The sequence below is a fragment of the Amborella trichopoda genome, chromosome 2 (genome assembly GCF_054954075.1).
Source record: "Amborella trichopoda isolate Santa Cruz 75 chromosome 2, AtrichopodaSantaCruz75HAP2 v2.0, whole genome shotgun sequence".
NCBI classification, from domain to species: domain Eukaryota; kingdom Viridiplantae; phylum Streptophyta; class Magnoliopsida; order Amborellales; family Amborellaceae; genus Amborella; species Amborella trichopoda.
Window position 1 is genome coordinate 47,037,420 of NC_142337.1, and position 20,544 is coordinate 47,057,963.

Below are 20,544 nucleotides of genomic sequence, written 5' to 3' on the forward strand. Positions count from 1 at the left end.
CCTCAGTAGCGGACGATTCCCAAGTCGAATTGGACGAACCCGACTCGACTCGGCAAATTTTCAAACCCTGCTCTAATCAATATAAAGACCAAAGAATTTGTGGTTCAAAAAAGAGAGAGAGTGCGCTGAACTTAAAGTGAGGGGAGGTAAAAAGCATTTTTAAAAAGAACGGGTAAAAATACTCCAATACACCATATAAATGTATATAAAATGCCCAAGATCATTCCTCAATTTTGAATGATTATTTGAAACAACTTACAAGAAATAAACATGTTATCTTTAAATTGGACCTTATGCTCTAGCTAAAACCATCCCATTCAAATAAAGCCCCACATAAGGGTCTAAATCTGATGCGTATATTAGCAACATCGGCACACACTTTCATCATTTCAAAACCTACTTGAAGCTCCAAGATCCGCATAGAGATAAAGTATCTCCCTTTCACTCTTGCTTTTGCTTTATTTGCGGAGCCTTTATTGAGAACGGAAGCTGCAAATATCAATTCATCTTGCAGGACCAGCTCCGTTGGTTTTGCACATGATATTCCGTCCCATTCGACTCCATTAAGGATCTTCACATGCATTTTGGTGGAGCGTGGATGCACGAAACGAGAGCTAATGCAGCAGCTTTTTTAAGCCATTGCACCCCTAAGGCTCGTGCGCTCCTCACTTGGAAGGGCAGGGGTGGGCCCTCTGCCACCCCTTTATAATAAAATAAATATAAAAAAAAAAGAGTATCGCACATAAAACTGCCAAATATTCACCGTAGACTTTCAAATAAACTAGTGGCCAAAGAAATATTTGGAGTGCCAAAGTTTTCTTTGACTTCCAACACTGAAAATCAGAACAGAAAATTTGGACCGCTTTGTCTGAAGGAACGTAAGAACTTCTTCAGCTAAAAAAATTGGTAGAACAAAGTTTACTTCCATCCACCCCCTGCATTACAACCAAAGCTTTGCATGATACATACGGACCTTCCCAAAGTTTAATGGACAAACTGAATTTGGATATTTGTGCTTCACGAATATCTAGACTTAATTTTCATTAATCATAATATAATAAAGTATGTGAAGCAACCTCAATTAAGTCGAGAGTCCAGATAGACAAATGAGACGTACATGTGATCTTTCCAAATGTCTCTATTCAAGGTTACATGGAAACTGTTTAAACCAAAATATCTAAGAATCTCATAATCCATGAAAGATCCATGTGGTAATGGAAACAGACAGTACCTAGTTGTCCTTAAGCTTTGATAGGTAAGGACAGGCAAATAGGTTCACCACATAGCTGGCTTACTTCTGATTCTAGAAGATGCAACAAATTGGCCAGGGTCCGCCTGTAGACCCATGCTTGACTCATCCGATCCCAATCAAACCTAGATGGTCCACTGTGTAAGAAAAGCACAATGAGTAGACCATGTAAAGCTTCACAAACATAGATCAAACATTTTGTATCCGCAATGTACACTACAAGAGTAACTGTCATGTGTGTAACCAACAGAAAATTAGAATATGATATGACCAAAACACAACCAGAAATTTCTGTCTGAACCATGCTAGCTATTAAATAACTGAAAGATGAGAAATATTTAATTTCCAAAAGAAAAAACAAAAAGAAAGATGTGCAATATTCAAATGTGTATGACAATCCAAAAACAGCCACCATGGGACAACTAGAAAAATATTGGGGGATTGCAATTGGCACCCAAGTTTCTGCTAGTCCCACAAAAAAATGGATGATGATTCCAAGCCAGTTTGCATTTGTTATTTTTCATGACCACGCTTTGGGTGGAACAAAGAAACCACTTCTTGAAGAACTGCAAACATACCCTGACATGAATATGTATGGAATGTTGTAGAACAACAAAAATAACCCACATATTCAGCACGCCATGCAAACAAGGAAAAAAATAAATCGCCAGTCATATCCTAATTTACCCGGCATGAGTGCGCACACACACATGTATAACCCATATTGGTTTTTCTGTAGTTACACTCCTTACAATACTAAAAGTTACATTTAGAACAGGGTGTGAACAATTGAATTCCTTTAGTGGTCCCTTTTTTTAATCAAATGCCAATAAAATAATGGTGTTATCGTCATTCAAAAGGCATGATATTTTTACTAAAAGACAAAGGGTACTTTACATTTTGAGGGCATTTTTTATTTTTATTTTTTCAACAAAAGAAATTTATATCATTAAACCACCTAGAGTTTCAATCTTTAACTACCCTTGTCTTGTAGCGAAAATATCAATTATACCTTTTCGATAAAGAAAAATACCGATATTCATTTTATAAGCATGGAATAAAGAAATAGGTAACTAAAGTAAGTTAACACTTCATTCGCCATACTAAATGTGGGGTAGGGGATTTGCGGGGGGTTAATCATAGACACTATATATATATATAGGAAAAAGATATGGTGTGCACCCTAGTGTAGATAAGCTAAATGCGCCAACGGCCCAGATTGAATCTGGGCCAATCTGACAATCATGGTTGCCCGGTAGTGTCCAGTAGTGTTTGAATTTTAATTTTTTTCTACAAATCCAAGTTACTTGAGATTTTAAGCGTATGTTCTTCAAAAATAGGTGAATCTACGAAAAATATTAAAAAAATATTTTACATAAAAAAATTGACCAAAATAACCCTACAAAGTTTCAGGGGTATTTTGGTCAAAAACTTTTATGTAAAATATTTTTTTAAGATTTTTTGGTGGATTCGCCTATTTTTGAAGAACACGCCTAAAATGTCAAGTGATTTGGATTTGTAGAAAAAAATTTAAAATTCAAACACTGCCGGACATCCGTGATCATCAGATCGGCCTAGATTCAATCTGGACCGTTGACGCATTTAGCTTATCTACACTAGCTGCGCACTTTATCTTTTTCTATATATATATATATATATACATATATATATATATGTATGTATATATATATATATATGTATGTATATATATATATAGTGAGAGAGAGAGACACAAACATGGCAATAGACAACTCAAGCTCCCACCAAAAATAATACATATATATATAGTGAGAGAGAGAGACACAAACATGGGGCAATAGACAACTCAAGCTCCCACCAAAAATAAAACCACTATGAAGATATCCTTGTGTGTCACATCAATTTTGCTAGAGTTCTCAAACTAGTGCTCTAAAATTCAGACCAGTGGGTCAAACCAATGATCTACCAACTCTGAGCCAACTCGTAACAGTTTGATCTGGCTCGCTAGTTCAAGCGGTTTCCTTACAAAGTTTTAAAAAATAAAAAATAATTTTTTTTTAAAAAAAGATGAAATTGTAGAAGAAAAATTCGAAAGAAAAGAAAAAGGAAGCTAAATTTTTAGGGTTTTTTTTTGAGAAATAAATTGTCAAGTTTTTTTTTCAGTTAAAAAAAAAAAGAAAAAAGAAAATGACAGTAAAATCATGGAATTTTATTTTTCTTTATTTAAAAATATAGATATGAATATGTTTAAATCATCATTTCCCAACCAACTAATGTTAGCTGCATGAATCCTAGTCCGCCATTCTGCTCTATTAAGGGTCATACCCTCAATGAGGCCATAAATTCCCATATCTTTTCTCACTACCTCCAATCATGTCCATCTAGGCCTATCACTTTCCCTTTTTGAGCCTTCCACTTGAACTAACTCGTACCACTTAAGTCTATTATCTCTCATCTTATCGCCTATTGGTTAGTGCCAAACCTAAATTTTCTCGAGTGTATTCATTTTGAATTCTGTCCCTTCTTGTCTTGTCACTAATCCATCTACACTCATTCTATGGGTTTATTGTTTTTTGACCACCCAACATTCCTCCCCATGGAGCAAAGATGGTCTCACAACTATCTTATAGAACTTGCCCTTCAGCTTCATTGGTATGCGTTGATCACATAAAATTCCGATTGCACATCTCTGCTTTGCCTACCCAGCTCTAATTCCATATACGAAAGCTCCCTCAATCTCTTCATTTTCTTGCATTATTGACCCAAGATATCAAAAGTGCGTTCTTTTTGGTATTTCCAAGCCATCAATCTTAACTACTTCCTCATCTCTACTCCAATTATTACTAAACTTGCATTCCATATATTCTGTAATTAAACATATTGCAAATCATTTGAAATTCAGAACATAGGCTATTTTGATAGATCTGAGCACAGTTTTTCCAAAACCTCTGATTTTTAACACAAAGTTTCAATTGGCTGAGAGACATATTTTGAGACAAATTTTACACAAAATAGATATGAAATAAGAGAAAGCAAGCTAAAAAGATAGATTTGAAAAGAACATTAAAAAACTAGTGAAAAACAGAACCGAGCATGAAAATCCAAATCAGTACAAATGTTATATGAAATGATGAAATAGTTATTCTAGATCTATGGAACACTAGAAAAAGAAGCCTTTGAGACAAACTTTGAAGAAAGTGCAGCAAGATGAGGTAGAAACTCAAGAAAAGGCGAATTAGGGTTTGACCTAAAAAAGAGGAGTTTTGATCTCTCAATATCACCCAAAATTTGTTTTGATCTAAAAATGTTTATAGGGCTATTGTAGGTCAATGAGAGAGGGAACAATTTGGGAGAAATTTGAGAGAATTTGGCGACGCAATGAGACAAAATTGAAAATTTTTATATTTTGGTTTGTAAAGCGAAGAAAAAAAAGGAATTTGTCAAAGACGACCGATAATTTGAAAGAACCGCTTGGTTCTATGTCAAATTGGATGAGTTCTGGAAAACCGGTCCAAATCCCCAATTCTGTAGGGGACCCGAACCTATCCCCACTGAAAACCAATCCATCTTGAGCGATTCCAAGACGGATAACTAATTTTTAAAATATGGTTCTCAACTGCAAAATTTGAAAACTACAACCATCAATAAAACTTGTTAAGAGTTATGAGAGTCAAAAACTTCAATAATGAACTACTCCATAATGTCATGACATCTCAACAGGATATTAGCATACACTCTTAGAACAGTTGATTTGAGCCATCCCAATGGCAATTATAATTAATTAACTAGATTTGGATAACTACATGTGGAGAGAATCATGGGAGTGGGGACCTCTTTAAAAAGAGGGTTGTAAGAGGGTTGTAAAGAGGGAAAGTGGTTGGTTGCACGTAATAGTTCCCAAGACTTCGAACCTCTCTCTCTGAAAAGTGTAGGAAAGACCCAAGTTCGTTTCTATCGTCGCTTTCCAAGAAACCCTAACAACAAACCTCTCCGGGCAAAAGTGAAAACTATCGGGCCATCCATCGAGGCTTGGGATTTGCATTGTGAATCATCTTCCTGATTTTTAGTAATTAAAAGATGTAGAGATAAGGGGGAGACATCGAACTCTCGACGAGTGAAATGGAGCAATCAATTTCAAAAAGGGAAATTAGGCATGTAACCTCTGTTTGATCCTTGTATTTTTTAGTTTTGTAATTATTTCTGCTGCATGGGGATGCCTACAGTATCTACTATTGGTGTATGACATTGCCACACGTGAGTGGCACGTCTGAAAGGGCAGACCCCTGACCCCCAATGTGTTACATGAGCGAACCCCACTTGTGGCCATGTCACATTTGTTTGCAGCACACGTTTGCCCCCTTGAGGCCACACAATTTTCTACACAGCCATGAGCATCCACATTCTGGTGTGGCCATGGCTGTACACACTGTTGGTGCCGCTATGGCCGAATGCACTTTTAGTGTATACAGACTTTAAATGCGGTCGCCGCCGTACTAACTTTTGATGAGGTCGCCGCACACAGAGGTTTTCATGGTGCGGCTGCAGCCACAGGTGCAGCCTCAAACTTAAAATGAGGATATCTTTGCCTCCAGGTGTCAAAATAGGACAAATTATATATGTTTTCGGGGTAGCTCACGAAGCCGGATGCAACCATCAAGATCCCACTTGCTAATTCTGCTTCTAAAGCCCTGATTTCAGCCAAAAACTCTTGTATGCGTTCACATCACTCTTTTTCGTGCAGCATATGAACCCGCCATGTTGAACCAATCTGATTCTGGGGGTTGCTATGGGAATTGACCATCATTAGATTGCACTTTTAGTGGGATTTTTTACCAAGAATGCAAATGCTCAATTGATGACAAGAGTTGGGTGTCGAGCCTCTAAAATCTTACTTGATGAAGATTACTAGCACTGGCTAGAATAGCTGTGCAAAATCTTCTATGCAAATATTTTGACTAACGCAATTCTCGAAGACTCATGAGAGTGCAAGTTTAAATGATACTTTATGTGATTGTGTAACCATGCATAAATAAACAAAATCATCCATGTGATTGTCATCTTCTCTTTGTTTCTTCACAGACATGGATTGCTAAGGCATCATAAGGATTTCGTCCCTAGCATCCTCAAAGGGGAATATTAGATGGTGGGAGATTTCTCGATATTTGTATTTTCCAGTACCGATTGATAAGCAACTGGTATTGGAGAACCTAAACATCAGCGTGGGACTCCCCTCCTAGCCTTACATCTTTGGTTTGCTAGCACCTCAAATACCACATTGCGCACTCATGTGGGCTGTTTAATGTGTAAATATATGTCGCCAAATGTCTCCAAGGCAGAGCACTTGAGGAAAAAGTATCACAGAAATCTGACATGAGTGCTCCTAGCATCATTTTAAGTGATAGGCAATAGTTGGTATTGCATTCTGGTCACATTCTAATTCATAGGAACCAAAAAGAGGTATTGATGATACATTTTTGCAGCGTCACTAATATCAATATTTGGGGTTTTGAGACAGGGCATCACTCTGTGAATGATAGCAACACCATTATGTTTACTAAGGTGGGTGGGCCCAGTGGCATTGACAAACACAAAGTAAACCTAGTGGCAACATTCCCAGGAGGAACGAGGATATGGAGGTTGAGGGTAACAATAGAAAAATGAGGTGAGGCAAGCTAAGCGCTCCAAATGAAAAAGTTAGCCTTGACTTAATGCGATTGTCTGTTCCGGTTAGACCATCTTGCTTTATTATATGCGCCATGCTCTTAAGACGAGGACGAGCCCGCTCTCAGTGTCCAGACCCTCTCCGATAGGACATTCTTGTGTTTTGAAATACCTTGTGCGTGACTACTTGTTTTCGTGGGTCTTTCTCATAGATAGATCATTAACCAAAGAGAACATACCTATGTCAAAACCTTGTTCAGTGGTGAAACCTATTAGAAAACTCCTTTGTAAGGTATAGTGATCAAAAGAGCTATAGATATCTTTCACCTAGATATGTGTTCCCTTTAATGTAAAAGCCCGTTACAAATCTCAGTACTTCATCAATTTCTTTGATGAATAGTCGTGCCATCAATAACTACACTTAATGTCACATGAATTTTCTGGGACAATTCTCTCAGGGTTGTGGGAATCGTCACCAGGAAATGGTATCATGTACTCGCAGCATACAGTGTTGCAGAGAGAAAGAATCGTACCCTACTGGACATGGTGTTGTCCACAATAGCATAAGCTAGTGTTTATGTGAGCTCCTCGAAAATGCTCTGCTAACTCTGTATACATCTTGAGTAAAATCTCTGTCTAAAATCCCCTAAAGAAGTTATGGACTATGAAGAACCCATCCTATGTTGTTTTCAATCTTTTTGTGTAATTTTATTTGACAATAAGCTAAATTCAGTGTTACCCAGACACCCCATATTTTCTCTAGTACAGCATGTCAACACGTATCGACACTTGGACACGTGCTGACCGTCTAGACACATGACCGATACACTGTCCATAAGTGTCACCGAAATTATCATTCTGACATGGCGTGTCGACACTTTCACATTACATGTCAATCCCAGTGTCCTCTTTGTTGTATAATGGAAGTGCATTTGTGGGACTTGAACCCATGAGCATTTGAGATGGCATTACAAGTAATAAACACCATGCCATGCATTAACAGTATGCATAAATATGGAATATGTATAACTTATATATTTATTCATTGTATACTAAAGTCAAATGCCATAAATGCCTAACGGTGCATTTATTATCTAGAAAGCAATAATTAAAAAGTAACAATTAAGTACATGTATATCTTTAGGGTGTGGTTTCTATAACGTTGCAACCTTAAACAATCCAAAAAAAGGCACACCTCCAAATTTTATCATAACATGTAATTTGGGTGTAAAAAATTTTTAAGATTTCTGAAATCTATTTTTACATCTAATTATAAAATTTTAAACTCCAAAAATTGTTAAAATCAAGTAGACCTATAAACATATGAAAATCTTGAAAATAGACGGTCTAGATAATGTGCTGCAAGATGCACTATTTTTGGGACTCAAAATCTCGTTTTTTTTGTTTTCAGATTCATACATCTCGATGTTGAGATGTCAATTAGAGGGTTTTTCAACATTAAAACGACCTTCTCCGATAGATTTTTGGGGTGCATATTATTTATAAAAAGGCCGGTGGGACTAAATATGCATGCCCTTTAGTGCATAAAAGTCTTATTATAAAGATTTTTTGAATATATTATTATAATTATCATATGCATATCCTTAACTGAATATAATTTATTGCCATATTTTATAGGGGTGAATATGGACTCAAAATAAAACCATCTTCTATAAAAAAAAAAAAAAGATTTAATTTATTAAATCAAAATTTGCATTATAATCCAAAATGGAAATTACTCTATCATGCAATTTAAATTTGCAAGCTTCTAATTTCAAATTAATTATTCACCCAAAAAAATTGAAATCAATTAATGTACTTATGTAACACACACACGCATGCACACACGCATGTGCACACGCACATGCACACGCACGCGCACGCACACACACACACATATCTGTGTGTGTATATAAATGTACAAACACATCAATGCTATACTGGGTTTTTGGGCCGGCATACTCGATAGTCGATACTCGTACTAGATACAACACCCGTGCTGGTGCCCATGTGACACTCGCTAAATTAGAGGTCCATAGTATAAAACCGTGTTAGATGTCTTGAGAACTCTAATGGGTATGTCCTAGGTTATGAGTATGAAGAGGATGACCTGAGAGAGTGTTGAATCCTATGAGTTGAATCCTGTTATGTAGATTTCGTTGAATTGAAGTTCCTAAGCATGAGGTGGTCTGGGATAATTGCAAATCTATATGAGATGGTTGGATCTCAAATTAAGAATGGTGACGAGATTCGTCCCCTAGAGGATGATGGTGGAATATTCCCACGGTCGTCGAGGACAATGGGAACGAACCACTATTGTTTCCTATGCCTCGTAGGAATGCATGTGTCAGAATTCCCTAGAGATGCTTTGGAATTGAGGGAGAAACTCTGACTTGTATTTCCATTGATGAGGATGAATTGGGTTCATATTAGGAAGCACTGAGATCATTTGTTGCTAGCAATTCGATTGCCACAACGAATTAAGGGATTAGTTCCATGGAGAACATCAAGTCTGAGAACTCGTAAATCTTCTCCCAAAAGGCCATTGAGAACAATTAGGTTCTGAAAATTAATAAAAAGGCCGGTGGGACTATAAACAAAGCACAGAGCCAGAAGAGTGGCAAAAGGGTTAACTCAATTGTTGATACCAGTGATTCAAAAGTGGACCGCCCAGCGCCTAGGCTGTCCAAAAGGCCTGGGCGCATCGCCCAAGCCTAGGCGGCCAATCTGGGCGGCAGTCCCTGGGCGACCGCCCAGGGCCCGTGCTCCACCTAGGCGGGTACGGAACCCGCCTAGGCGAGCGCTCCACCCAGAGGCAAAAATTTTTTTTTTTTGTATTGATATTTTTTTTTAAAATATAAACGGTTAGAATGATGGTTTTAAGTTCATTTGAAGACTAAAACTTATTGTAGCCCATTTTAGAGAGAGAAAGCCTCCAAAAAACTAGTTTTTGATGATTTCTTTAGGATCGAAGGGTTTCTCAAAGTTGACAAAAATTGATCAAAACATCACCCATTGATATTAGATTTAATTTTTTATATTTTATATATCTATTGGGGTTTTTTAGAAGATTTTCAGTCCTTAGAAGCATCTTTGAGGTGGAAGTTTGAAGATTGAGCAATCAAACTCAAAGTAAGTGCCCTAAATACCTAATTTTTATTTTTTATACTATATATCCTTTTTTTATTCAAATGGACATCCTTTTTTTATTCGACTGGGCCGCCCAGGTTCTGGGCGTCAGCCTAGGCCCCCCAGGCCACCTAGGACCCACCTAGAACTTTTTGAAACACTGGTTGATACACTCTCCCTGGTGGCGAAAATAGTATCAATTCACCTCGATTTTTCCATTGTACTGAGTTAGGCTCTAGAACTTGACCACATGGTTGTTTAGAAGGCATCTCTTAAAAGGGATCACTCATTAAGAATAGTGAGAGTTCTATGATCTTCATATGAGTTGACGAGATCCTAATGGCAAGAAATGCTAAGGAAATGATTGATACCACTGACGAGTGGTTGTCCTCCAATTTTGATGGGTAAAGTGTATCATGTGCTCGATGTTGAGATCATTCACAGTCATTTTAAGCGGCTTCTTAACTTTTTCTTAAGTGACTCACAATAGGAAAACCTTAGAACAATTAATAATGCATGATGGAAGGTCTATTGCTATTCTTATCAAGAGCGATCACGTGCTTAATCTGAATCTCTATCCATAGGTTGAAGCTGATAAATGAAAAAGATGATTTATGCACCCTGTAAAACTATAATGGGCAATCATGTGTTGGATATATGGCCTTTCAAGGCCTTATATGCAATGTCAGCACTATTCAGAGTCACAGTGGGCGTGATGAGGAACATGATGGCTACCGGTATCCTGGCGTACTGGATCCGGATAAGCCAAAATAACCCTGTTTGAGTGAGATGAGGCTCTTGAACCATTTTAAGAATTGAGCGGTTTTAGTGTTTTTCCGCTAGTCATGGTCAATATGATTGTGATCGCCTCATGTCATGTGAGCCAAGGCTTGGGGATCAGCGGATTCCAGTTTGTTTGAGATATGTTGTGTATAAGCCCTGTGTGAGCATAACTAGGTTGTAAGAGGACATAAGCTCAAAACCTTGACATATGTAGCTTGCTCACATCATGTGCACAGACAGTCGCACTTTAGGAAGTTGTTCTGATGAGGTAAGATCCACCTAGCATAATTGTGCACGAGTGCTAAGAGGACCCCTGCATTCGCAAGAATGCATGTCCTTGAGGGGCACCTGTAATCCACTGAACACTCTGGAGTCCATCCACCATTGGTTAGCTTTGATAGGTCCACTCATGTCCGGACTGAAGTCTGTGACTCCTAGGGGCCTGTTGGGTTGTTCTGAGAAATTGGATTGGGTTTTTAAACTAGCCCAGTGAAGTACCATACAGCTCAACCTCTTGTGGAACCGGTTTTTCCACACCGGATTTATGAGAATTGTCAGACCATGATTATTTCATAAGAAATGATGAAAATTGATTTATAATAAATTTAGATAATTTTTGAGAATTTTATTTCAAAAGAAAAATGCTTTGTCAAAATTGTTGTGTTAATTAAGGATGTCCGCACATGTGGTTTGTGGCACATAAATGGCCAATGTGCACCACACGTGCATCCCATAGAGCAGCCACGTCATTACCCAATGGGCATGAGGTGGAAACCCTAACCCTTGATGTGGAGCCCTAGTTTGGATATGAGACATAACATTGATAAGTATAATGTGGTTTATAGCACATGTGTGGTGACATGTGTGTATTCACATGTGGGAGTATAGAGATTTCACATTTTTATAAATTGATTAAATTCCTTAATTTGTGATTTGAAAATCCCTTAGATATTTGAAATGGAAGAATTTAATTGGTGTGAAGAAGATAAAAGGGGCACACCATAACATAAGGTGATGTAATGTCCCCCCTTTGATTATGACTTTACATAAGCTTAAGTGTGAAGCAAGTTTCTAATGAAGCAAGGGGTGGCACGCCACCCTCATTAGGGTTTTATAAAGATCCTATTAAATCTCAAGTGGAGATTTGATGATTGAAAAATCAATGGTTAAAAAGAAGTTGATTTTGAAAATTAGGGTTTAAGGGCACTTAAGATATTATTGAAAATTTGTGGAGATATTATGTGCTCTTAAGATAAGGGTGTACTCAATTATCACCATCCATGGGATAGTAATTAATAGCGATTGACTAGGCTAGGTTTTTTACCACTCTCAACCCTTGGATTACTCTATGGGTGGTTGAGATATAATCTAAGATGTATACCCTACAAGAAAAGTCTATAAATAGGATCTCTTCCCATCCAATTTTTGCTTGCTTGCCTTTATTTTGAAACACCAACTTCTCCCCTCAACAGCCTCACCTCCCACTTCATTGATCCTTACTCTTAATCCAAAATTTATGCTAGTTGCCTTCCACATAAATGCACCCCTTTCAAGCATGATCAAAGTGTGACCATTGAATTCTTCCCACGCACTTCTTCATCCTTTGAGGCTACTGTTATGGCAACTTGAGCTGCTGGAAACTCATTATAACAGTGAGGTATATTGATCTAACCTTGTTCTTGAAGTGTTGTAGAGTCAGAATTAAATACCCTATGATCATTGTTCATTTTGTTGGCGTAATTCCTAAGCTATTAAATGAAAACTGTTGTCCCTTCAATGCTGCTGGAAATGCAATGATATGATGCACAACAGTGAGCATTTAGTGTGATCCATGCACCAAGCTCACCACTTTTGACCCTATAGTAGTTTGGAACTTTCTACCAAACCTTAGAGCCAAGACTACTCCATTTTGAACTTGTTTAGGGTCCGTTTTCTCCCTCATTTGGCTTGCATGGTCCTATGTCCAAATCAATGTTTATTTTGGACCTTTTATGAGAAACAGAATTTTATCATGTAGTGATTTGTTTGCTTCCTGAGGTTAGATAAAAAACGCACCCTTCTTGTGCTATCAATTGTGAGTGATAGTCAAGGGTTGTGATCATACCGTTGCGGTATTCGCACAGTGGTTGTTTTGAAATCAGCAACCCATTGGATACATTAAGCTCATTGACATTGTTACTTTAGTTTTTACTTTGATATATTTTATTTCATTTGAATTGTAAAGAGCAATGATCAAAGTATGCGGGCATTGTTGTTGTAAAGCTCAAAGTATGAATTGTATTTCTTATAGTTTGTAGTAAGTGGGAGTTTTCCCAAGGTGAAATGAAAGATTCTGTAAGGTATTTTTAAATTTCTTATTTTTCATACCTTGTGTGATTCCCCTGATACTACTTCAATATGTATGTCCACAACAAGGATGTGACAGATGTGTTGTAGGACTTGTCAAAGTAGCTATCAAAGTAATCCAAGTCTAGAGCACTGGCAGGTCAAGGATTGAATGTTGCAATATCTCTAGAGAACCATAGACTACTCGTGGAACTTTATGGGAAATGATCTCCAACTGTGAGGATAGAGTAGATCTAATTGGATGGATGATCTAGACTTAGATTGTTGACATTAGGAAATGTCTTCACTCTGGGAGTGGGAGAGATTTATCAGTGCAACAAACAAGAGACATGAGTAAGATGGAAGTATATGGGTTGATGTGCAACATTACAAGAGGGCTTATGGCTCAGATGGTTCCTACAAGCTCTAGGGATCATATTGAGTGTTGGAGATCCTGTGAGCATGTTTTGTAACGACGTGGTGGCACTGGCTTTCTCGCAAAGGATCCCAAGTATCATAGTAAGACATAGCACATAGAGATTGGGTATCACTAGGTGTGAGGTGTCATTGAAAGGAAAAGAAACAGTCATAATATATAATCCTAGTAGTTTGAATTTTCTACACCATAATGTGGGACTTATACCACATGAGCTTAGTGAGACTGTCATTACTCCATAAAGAGAGGTGTATATGATGATCCATGTTCCCTATAACACCGTGCAAGAATAGCCGTTCACCACGTGACCCTGGGTACCCTAAGCATTTCTACCCCTGGTCATACGCTATTCTGCTGGGAGACAGCATAACTAACAAAGTGGTTTAAGGCAAAACGGAATAACAGTAGGGTCAAGAGAAGACCTTTAGCAATTGGTACCCAAGGAACCAATGCACAACATGATGCCCATCAGCAGATCAAGCAATTCGTACCCAAGGAACCAATGCACAATATGATGACCATCAGCAGATCAACGATATAAAAATTTTATCCAGGATGTTCTTTTGCAAAATGTTTTGAAAAAGTATAATATAGTACATTATATTATTTGTAGAGGAATCTTGGTGTGCATGAGAACTATTTTTCCTGGACAATCTAATTGTGTGTGTACGAAGAGGTTGAGCAGTCTCTTGAGCATTTAATAGCTCGCGAGGGATTAGATTGGAGATGCTTAATCTGGTATGGCCAAGTGTGTCTATGGCAGCATGAAGTTGTTTTAGATAGTGAGAAGGGATGTTCCACATTACTTTGATGGAAACTTAATGTAGTTCTCTCTACAGAGAAGCACTGCTCCTTAAGGTCTCATGACGCATTTCCTTGATAGCAGATGAGAGAGTTATTGAATTATGTCATATTGCCGATTGAGATTAGGGGATGGACATCTTTATGCACACCCACTAAGGGGCAAATGGGAGGTCTTGGACTTGGGTGGTCCAGCCCTTGTTGGTGGGTGGACCTCCATGGAAATACTTTGATTATTAAGAGTTGAGGAATAAGACAATCTTTTAGACTGAGATCATTAGCTTAAATCTTATCCAAAAGATTTGAATAGCTCCTTGTAGTTAACTAACTAGAGTTGGATAACCACACGAAAATCATGGAATTGGGGACCTCTTTAAAAAGAGGGTTGTAAAGAGAGAAAGAGGTTGGTTCATAGTTACCCGAATCGGTGATTCCAACTAGGAATCTTCACGGATTTTGTTTCCACTAAGTCTAGAATCTTGATTCCTTATTTTAGGAATCTAGATTCTAATACTCACAGAATCTCGTTTCTAATATTTATTGATTCTCGATTCTGCAATAGGTAAATCTCGATTTTACACTTATTGAAACTGGTTTCCACATTTACCAGAAATGTACCACTTCCCACCTTTTTTTCTTTTTGCTCTTTTTTCAAAAAGTGCTGTTTAGAAGTTTTCAAGGCATCAAACTACACGAGTTAGACCCTCAATCTCAAGCTACAAGATGTAATCATCTTTTTTGCCATGAAATGACCAACTAAAACCAAATTGGTGGTCCAGATCTCTACTTAATTCTTTTAAGTATGCATTGTATTGACACAATGGAGAGGCTGCAATTCCAAAATATTAAAAATAATATAATACAAACAATGTAATCATGCATGCATAACATTTTCATCAATGAATGGCATTGAGACGTGTAATGTTTCCCTCTCAGTTCCCTCTTGATTCCAAGGATGTTGGAATATCAATTCTAAACATAAAGGAATAACGATTCCATATCGGTCGATTCCAACTAGGTCGGAAACTTGTTTTCAATGAGCTAGGAATCTCGATTTCAGTGTTCAAAAAAACGAACCGCCCGGTCCAGAAGGCCTAGGCTCATCGCCCAGGCCTAAGCAGCCAAACTGGGCGGCAGTCCTTGGGCGGCCGCCTAGGCGGTATGGAACCTGCCTAGGCAGGCACCCAGCACCCAGCCCTGGGCGACCGCCCAGGGCTTGCGCCCCACCTAGGAGCGGAAATTTATTTATTTTTTCGTTGTATTGATTTTTTTAAAAAATATAACGGGTTTGAAGGATAGGTTTTAGGTTCATTTCAAACTTAAACCCACAAGAGCTCATTTGAGAGAGAAAAAAATCTCAAGAAATTGAAATTTTGTGACTTTCATTGAATCGAAGTGTTTCTCAAAGTTACGAAAAACGGATCCAAACATCACCCAAGTAGATTTGATTTAGTTTTGGAGTTTTATAATCCTATTAGATGGTGTTTTTTATTATTTTAGCACCAGAAAACATCTCAGAGGTGGGAGTTTGGAGTTCGAGCAATCAAAGTAAGTGCAAAAATTTATTTTTTAGATTGCTTGTTTTATTTTGAGATGTCTTCTTCAGGATCTAATCGAAGTGGAGATCCGGGTTGAAAATATGGAATAACACGAATCCAAATGATAAAAATTGCATTAGATGTAATATTTGTGAAAATGACACGAATGGGGGCATAAACCTGTTTAAGAAACATCTTGCTGGTATTAAGGGGGATGTTGCCCCTTGTAAATATGTTCCTGAAGCTATCAGAGAGGAGATTAAGCAATATATGAGTTTTGTAAAACAAAAACAGGAACAAAATCCCTGTCATTTGAATAGATCTATTTTTGCTACTTCTAGAAGAAGTGGTCCGGGTTGGAAGAATGGTTATAATCCAAAACCAGACGATAAAATTTGTATAAGGTGTAATTTTTGTGAAAAAGATACCAATGGGGGTATTAACCGATTCAAGAAACACCTGGCTGGTATTAAAGGGAATGTTGTTTCTTGTAAAAAGGTTCCTGAAGCTATTCGAGATGAGATTAGACAACTTTTGAATTTAAAAGAACCAGAAAATGATGAAAATGAGCCTTGTTCTATGGAAATATCTTCTCTAAGTTCTCTAGAAATGATGAACCGGTTTGGAAGTATGGTTATAACCCGAATCCGAATGACAAAAATCGTATTAAATGTAATTATTGTGGAAAGGGATCTTGATTCTATTTTGGTCGGCCTAGACCCCCATGGCCGCCTTGGTGCTTGGCAGCCTGGACCCCCATGGCCGCCTAGGTGCTAGGCGGCCTGGACCCCATGGCCACCTGGGTGCCACCTAACGCTTTTTGAAATTATGCTCTATTCCATCTATGTAGGGATCTCGATTCTATTTTGGTCGAATCTCAATTCCTAAAAATAGAAATTTCATCCCCTACAATTCCTCGTGTATGGATGCCAACTTCGAAAACAGAAATCTTCCAACCAACAACAATTTTGAGCTTCTGCTTCCTAAATCGATTCAGTTTTCGAATCGCTTCAAGAAACTATGGGTTGGTCGCACGTAGCTTCTCCCAAGACTTCCCACCTGTCTCTCTAAAAAGGGTTGAAAAGACCCATGCCCCTCTCTTTTCTTTCTAGAAGACCCTAACAAAAGATCCCTTTACTGGTTCAAGTGAAAACTCTCAGGTCATCCATCGAGGCTTGAGATTTGCATTTAAACTGTCATCTTTATTATATTAATCAAAAGAGGGAGACCTAAAGGGGCGACATCAAACTCTCGACGTGCCAAAGGGAGCACTCAATTTCAAAAAGGGAGATCAAATCAAAATGTAACCTCGGTCTATTTTTTGAGTTTTTGTAATTGTTTCCGCTGCATTGGTTACATACCTTTTCAACTCCGATCTCCTCTTCTAAAATTGATTGCTCCCTTTTGCGCGTTGAGAGTTCAATGCCGCCCTTCAAATCCCCTTTTTTTATTACTAGAACCAGGAGGATTGTTCACAGCGAAAACCCCAAGCCTCGATAGATTGCCCGAGAGTTTTCACGTTCACCAGTAAGGGGATCTTTCATTATAGTTTCCTAGAAAGGGAAGAGAGAGAGGCACGTGGGTCTTTCCAATACTTTTCAGAGAGAATAGTAGGAAGCCCTAGGAGTTACATACAACCAACCCCTTTCTCTCTCTACACCCTCTTTTTAAAGAGGTCCCTACTACCATGATTCTCTCCACATATGGTTATCCAAGTCTAGTTAGTTAAACACATGGAGCTATTTGAATCTCTTGGATAAAATTTCAAACAACAATCTCAATCCAAAAAGATTCTCTCATTCCTCAACCCTTAACAATCAAAGTATTTCCATGGATGCCCACCCACCCACAGGGGGTTGACCACCCAACTCCAACACCTTACTAAATATGCCGATGCTGCTATCGAAGTCAAGAACTTCATCAATGAACTGCTCCATAATGACATGATATCTCATCTGGATATTAGCATACACTATTAGTGAAGTTGATTTGATGCACTCCCAATGGCATTCATAATTGGCGTAGCATAAATTTAAAAGGGAAAAAAAAGCATAGTGAACAAAAATGGCACTTATATTTGGTCTAGGAGAATTAAAATGATGAAATGAAGGAACCTACCCCAAAAGGAACATAAGACCCACCATATTAGAATAATATGGTTCAGAACTCAATTAACAGTACAATACCAAACTACCTACTTCTCACTTTTGCAGAATATGGAGACATGGTCCCCAGAATGCAAAGATAGCATCTCTCAACGGCCATCGGCATATCAATTACTAGAAGAGGCAAGAAAATAGAATAGGAACTCTGCATCTAGGAGATGTGAATAACTGCTGCACAGTATGATGTGAATCTCTCAGATATAGCAACCATGGATGTGGGTTGCTGCCTCATGGCACAGAAAATTTGACCTTTTTTTTTGTTCAATCAATTTTTTAAACTAATATATAGTAATTAGTAGCTTGAAATTTTTTTCTCAAAAAACTTTACAACAGTCAAAGAATGAAAGTAAGAAACCATCCATATTATCTGGAGGTCAATCCCTAGGGACAATATACCAATTGAGGTTTTCTATATAGAAGAGCAACGAAATCCTCCAACTGAGAAGATTCCTAGTATAACTACTCTTTATGTCAAATAATTTGTTTTCTTCTACTGTCTTTTATTTAGTGAATATTTTTGTCCAGATTTCCCCAACAAAGGCATCAAATTCTCGCTTGTCTTTCTAACAATAATTAAATAATAATAATCTGCACAAGGCATTCAAGTAAGGAGATCTCGGGTCAAGCAACCCTGTCGTAATGAATCTATGTCACTACATGCGAAGAAGACAAGACCTAGATTTGAAGTATTCATATTGACCCCTTTGGGCCCAGAGTTGATATTTATGATATAATGATAGTACAACGATGAATTTGCCCAAATGATAATGCATATGATGAACTTTCCCTTGCACTTCAATAAATAACAAATAAAAGAATAGACCCTAAACTTCTAATTTCAATAGATGTCAATCAGAACCAGTTTATCCCAAGTGCTTTGGTGAAAACATTGACCAATTGATGTTATGTATGAATAAATGAGTCAAGAAGACATCTTTTCACAAACAAAGGTCATTATGTTGTTGACAGCAACGTTTAATTCATTCTGAGACTTTAAATATAAAATTGTTATGCAAAACTCTTATTGAATTGAAGGAGAGAATGTTGATAATCTCCAGTGATGATTATGTCATCTGTAATCAACATCGACAAGAACCAGAGTAATTCCTGAGCTTCTTTTGGCGAAGAGAGAATAATCTGCTAAGGATTTGGGTATATTTTGGGTAAATCTTGACGGATCAATGGTTAAGGATAGTTTCACAAACCAAATCCTTGAAGCCTCTTCCAAGCCATATAAAGACTTCCTGAGATGGAAAATAAAGTGTTGATACTCCCTCTGTCCAATGAACCCATGAGACCATAAGCAATACCTCATGGAAATTGCTATGAAGGCATTATTACCATTGAGCAGATAGAACGGCCAACCCCCTATCAAAGCAATGGAGAGAATGCAGCAACTCTGACCATCTTGGTTATGGGTGCAAAAGTTTCATCATAATCAATTATATGCTTTTGTATGTTGCCTTTAGAAATGAGGAGACCCTTGTGATGAAAAATGTATGGTGCTATCCAGTGTTGGCAACTCCAACTCACTCAAGAAATCACATGGGACACGGAGTGAGTTAACACGGTGAGTTTAATTTTGAATTTAATTTTCTAAGAAATTATCTATACATGTAAAAATTATCTGTGTACATGAAATGAGGGGATAAAAAACAATCTTACTATTTTGTAGAAAATGCAAGAAAAAAAATCAATATGAAGTAAATATAATTTGATCTACTAATATTAGTCCTAATTTCATCAATTAAAAATGGAAAAGGAAAACAAATTTGGCTTACCTAAACTGTCAAGGTCGATCCTCCAATCTTTGTACTCAATATGAATCGATACCTCCAACCTCTATCAAAGCATCCTCAAATACCTTAAATTGGAAAACCTACACTAGATTTGGGATCGAGTTGGATCTAGTTCACCTGAGCTCTTGAAATTTTCAACCAACTAGTGTTTCAATGTTTAGAATCTCAGATTTGTGAGATTTTGAGTAAGTTTTTTGGGAAATAAGCCTGTCTTAGATTTTCAGCCAACAGAGCTAAGAACGTTTCACTGCACAACGGAGCCAAAGAACATCTCACAGGCTGAAAGGGTATAAAACTCCTCACTCACTTTCTACTTATTGGCTTATAGGTTGGCCTCAATAAGCTACAACTATTCTTATTATGCAACAGCCCCAGCAATTATAAAGGCTACAACAACTATTCTTATTATGATTACTTAGATGCCTGGGAGAACATTCTTTACATTCAAAATCAAAAATTTGGACACACTTCGTGGATAACGTTCTCTGATAAATTCAATCAATTTGTCCCTAATTGGTGTATGGGATGGTGGGAAAATTTTGGTATGAACTAAGATGTCATGCCCCCACCATTAAATCTATCATCCAGCAATTACACTAGTACTTCAGATATATTATATTATATTATCCAAAAACAAATCCCTAGGATCCTCCATTGGAAATACATTATTACAAACACC

At 37.6% G+C, this 20,544-nt stretch overlaps 1 protein-coding gene across 2 annotated transcripts in view; it reads right to left on the reverse strand.

The window, feature by feature from the left end:
* Positions 1–1,009: 1,009 nt before the first annotated feature.
* FH (frataxin-like protein) overlaps positions 1,010–20,544 on the reverse strand; it is a 43,197-nt gene continuing 23,662 nt past the window's right edge. For both annotated transcript variants that reach the window (XM_006833031.4, XM_088860139.1), the window contains exon 5: positions 1,010–1,386. In XM_006833031.4, coding sequence (XP_006833094.2) covers positions 1,242–1,386 — 145 coding nt within the window. In that variant the 3' untranslated portion in view covers positions 1,010–1,241. The remainder of the gene's footprint in view (positions 1,387–20,544) is intronic.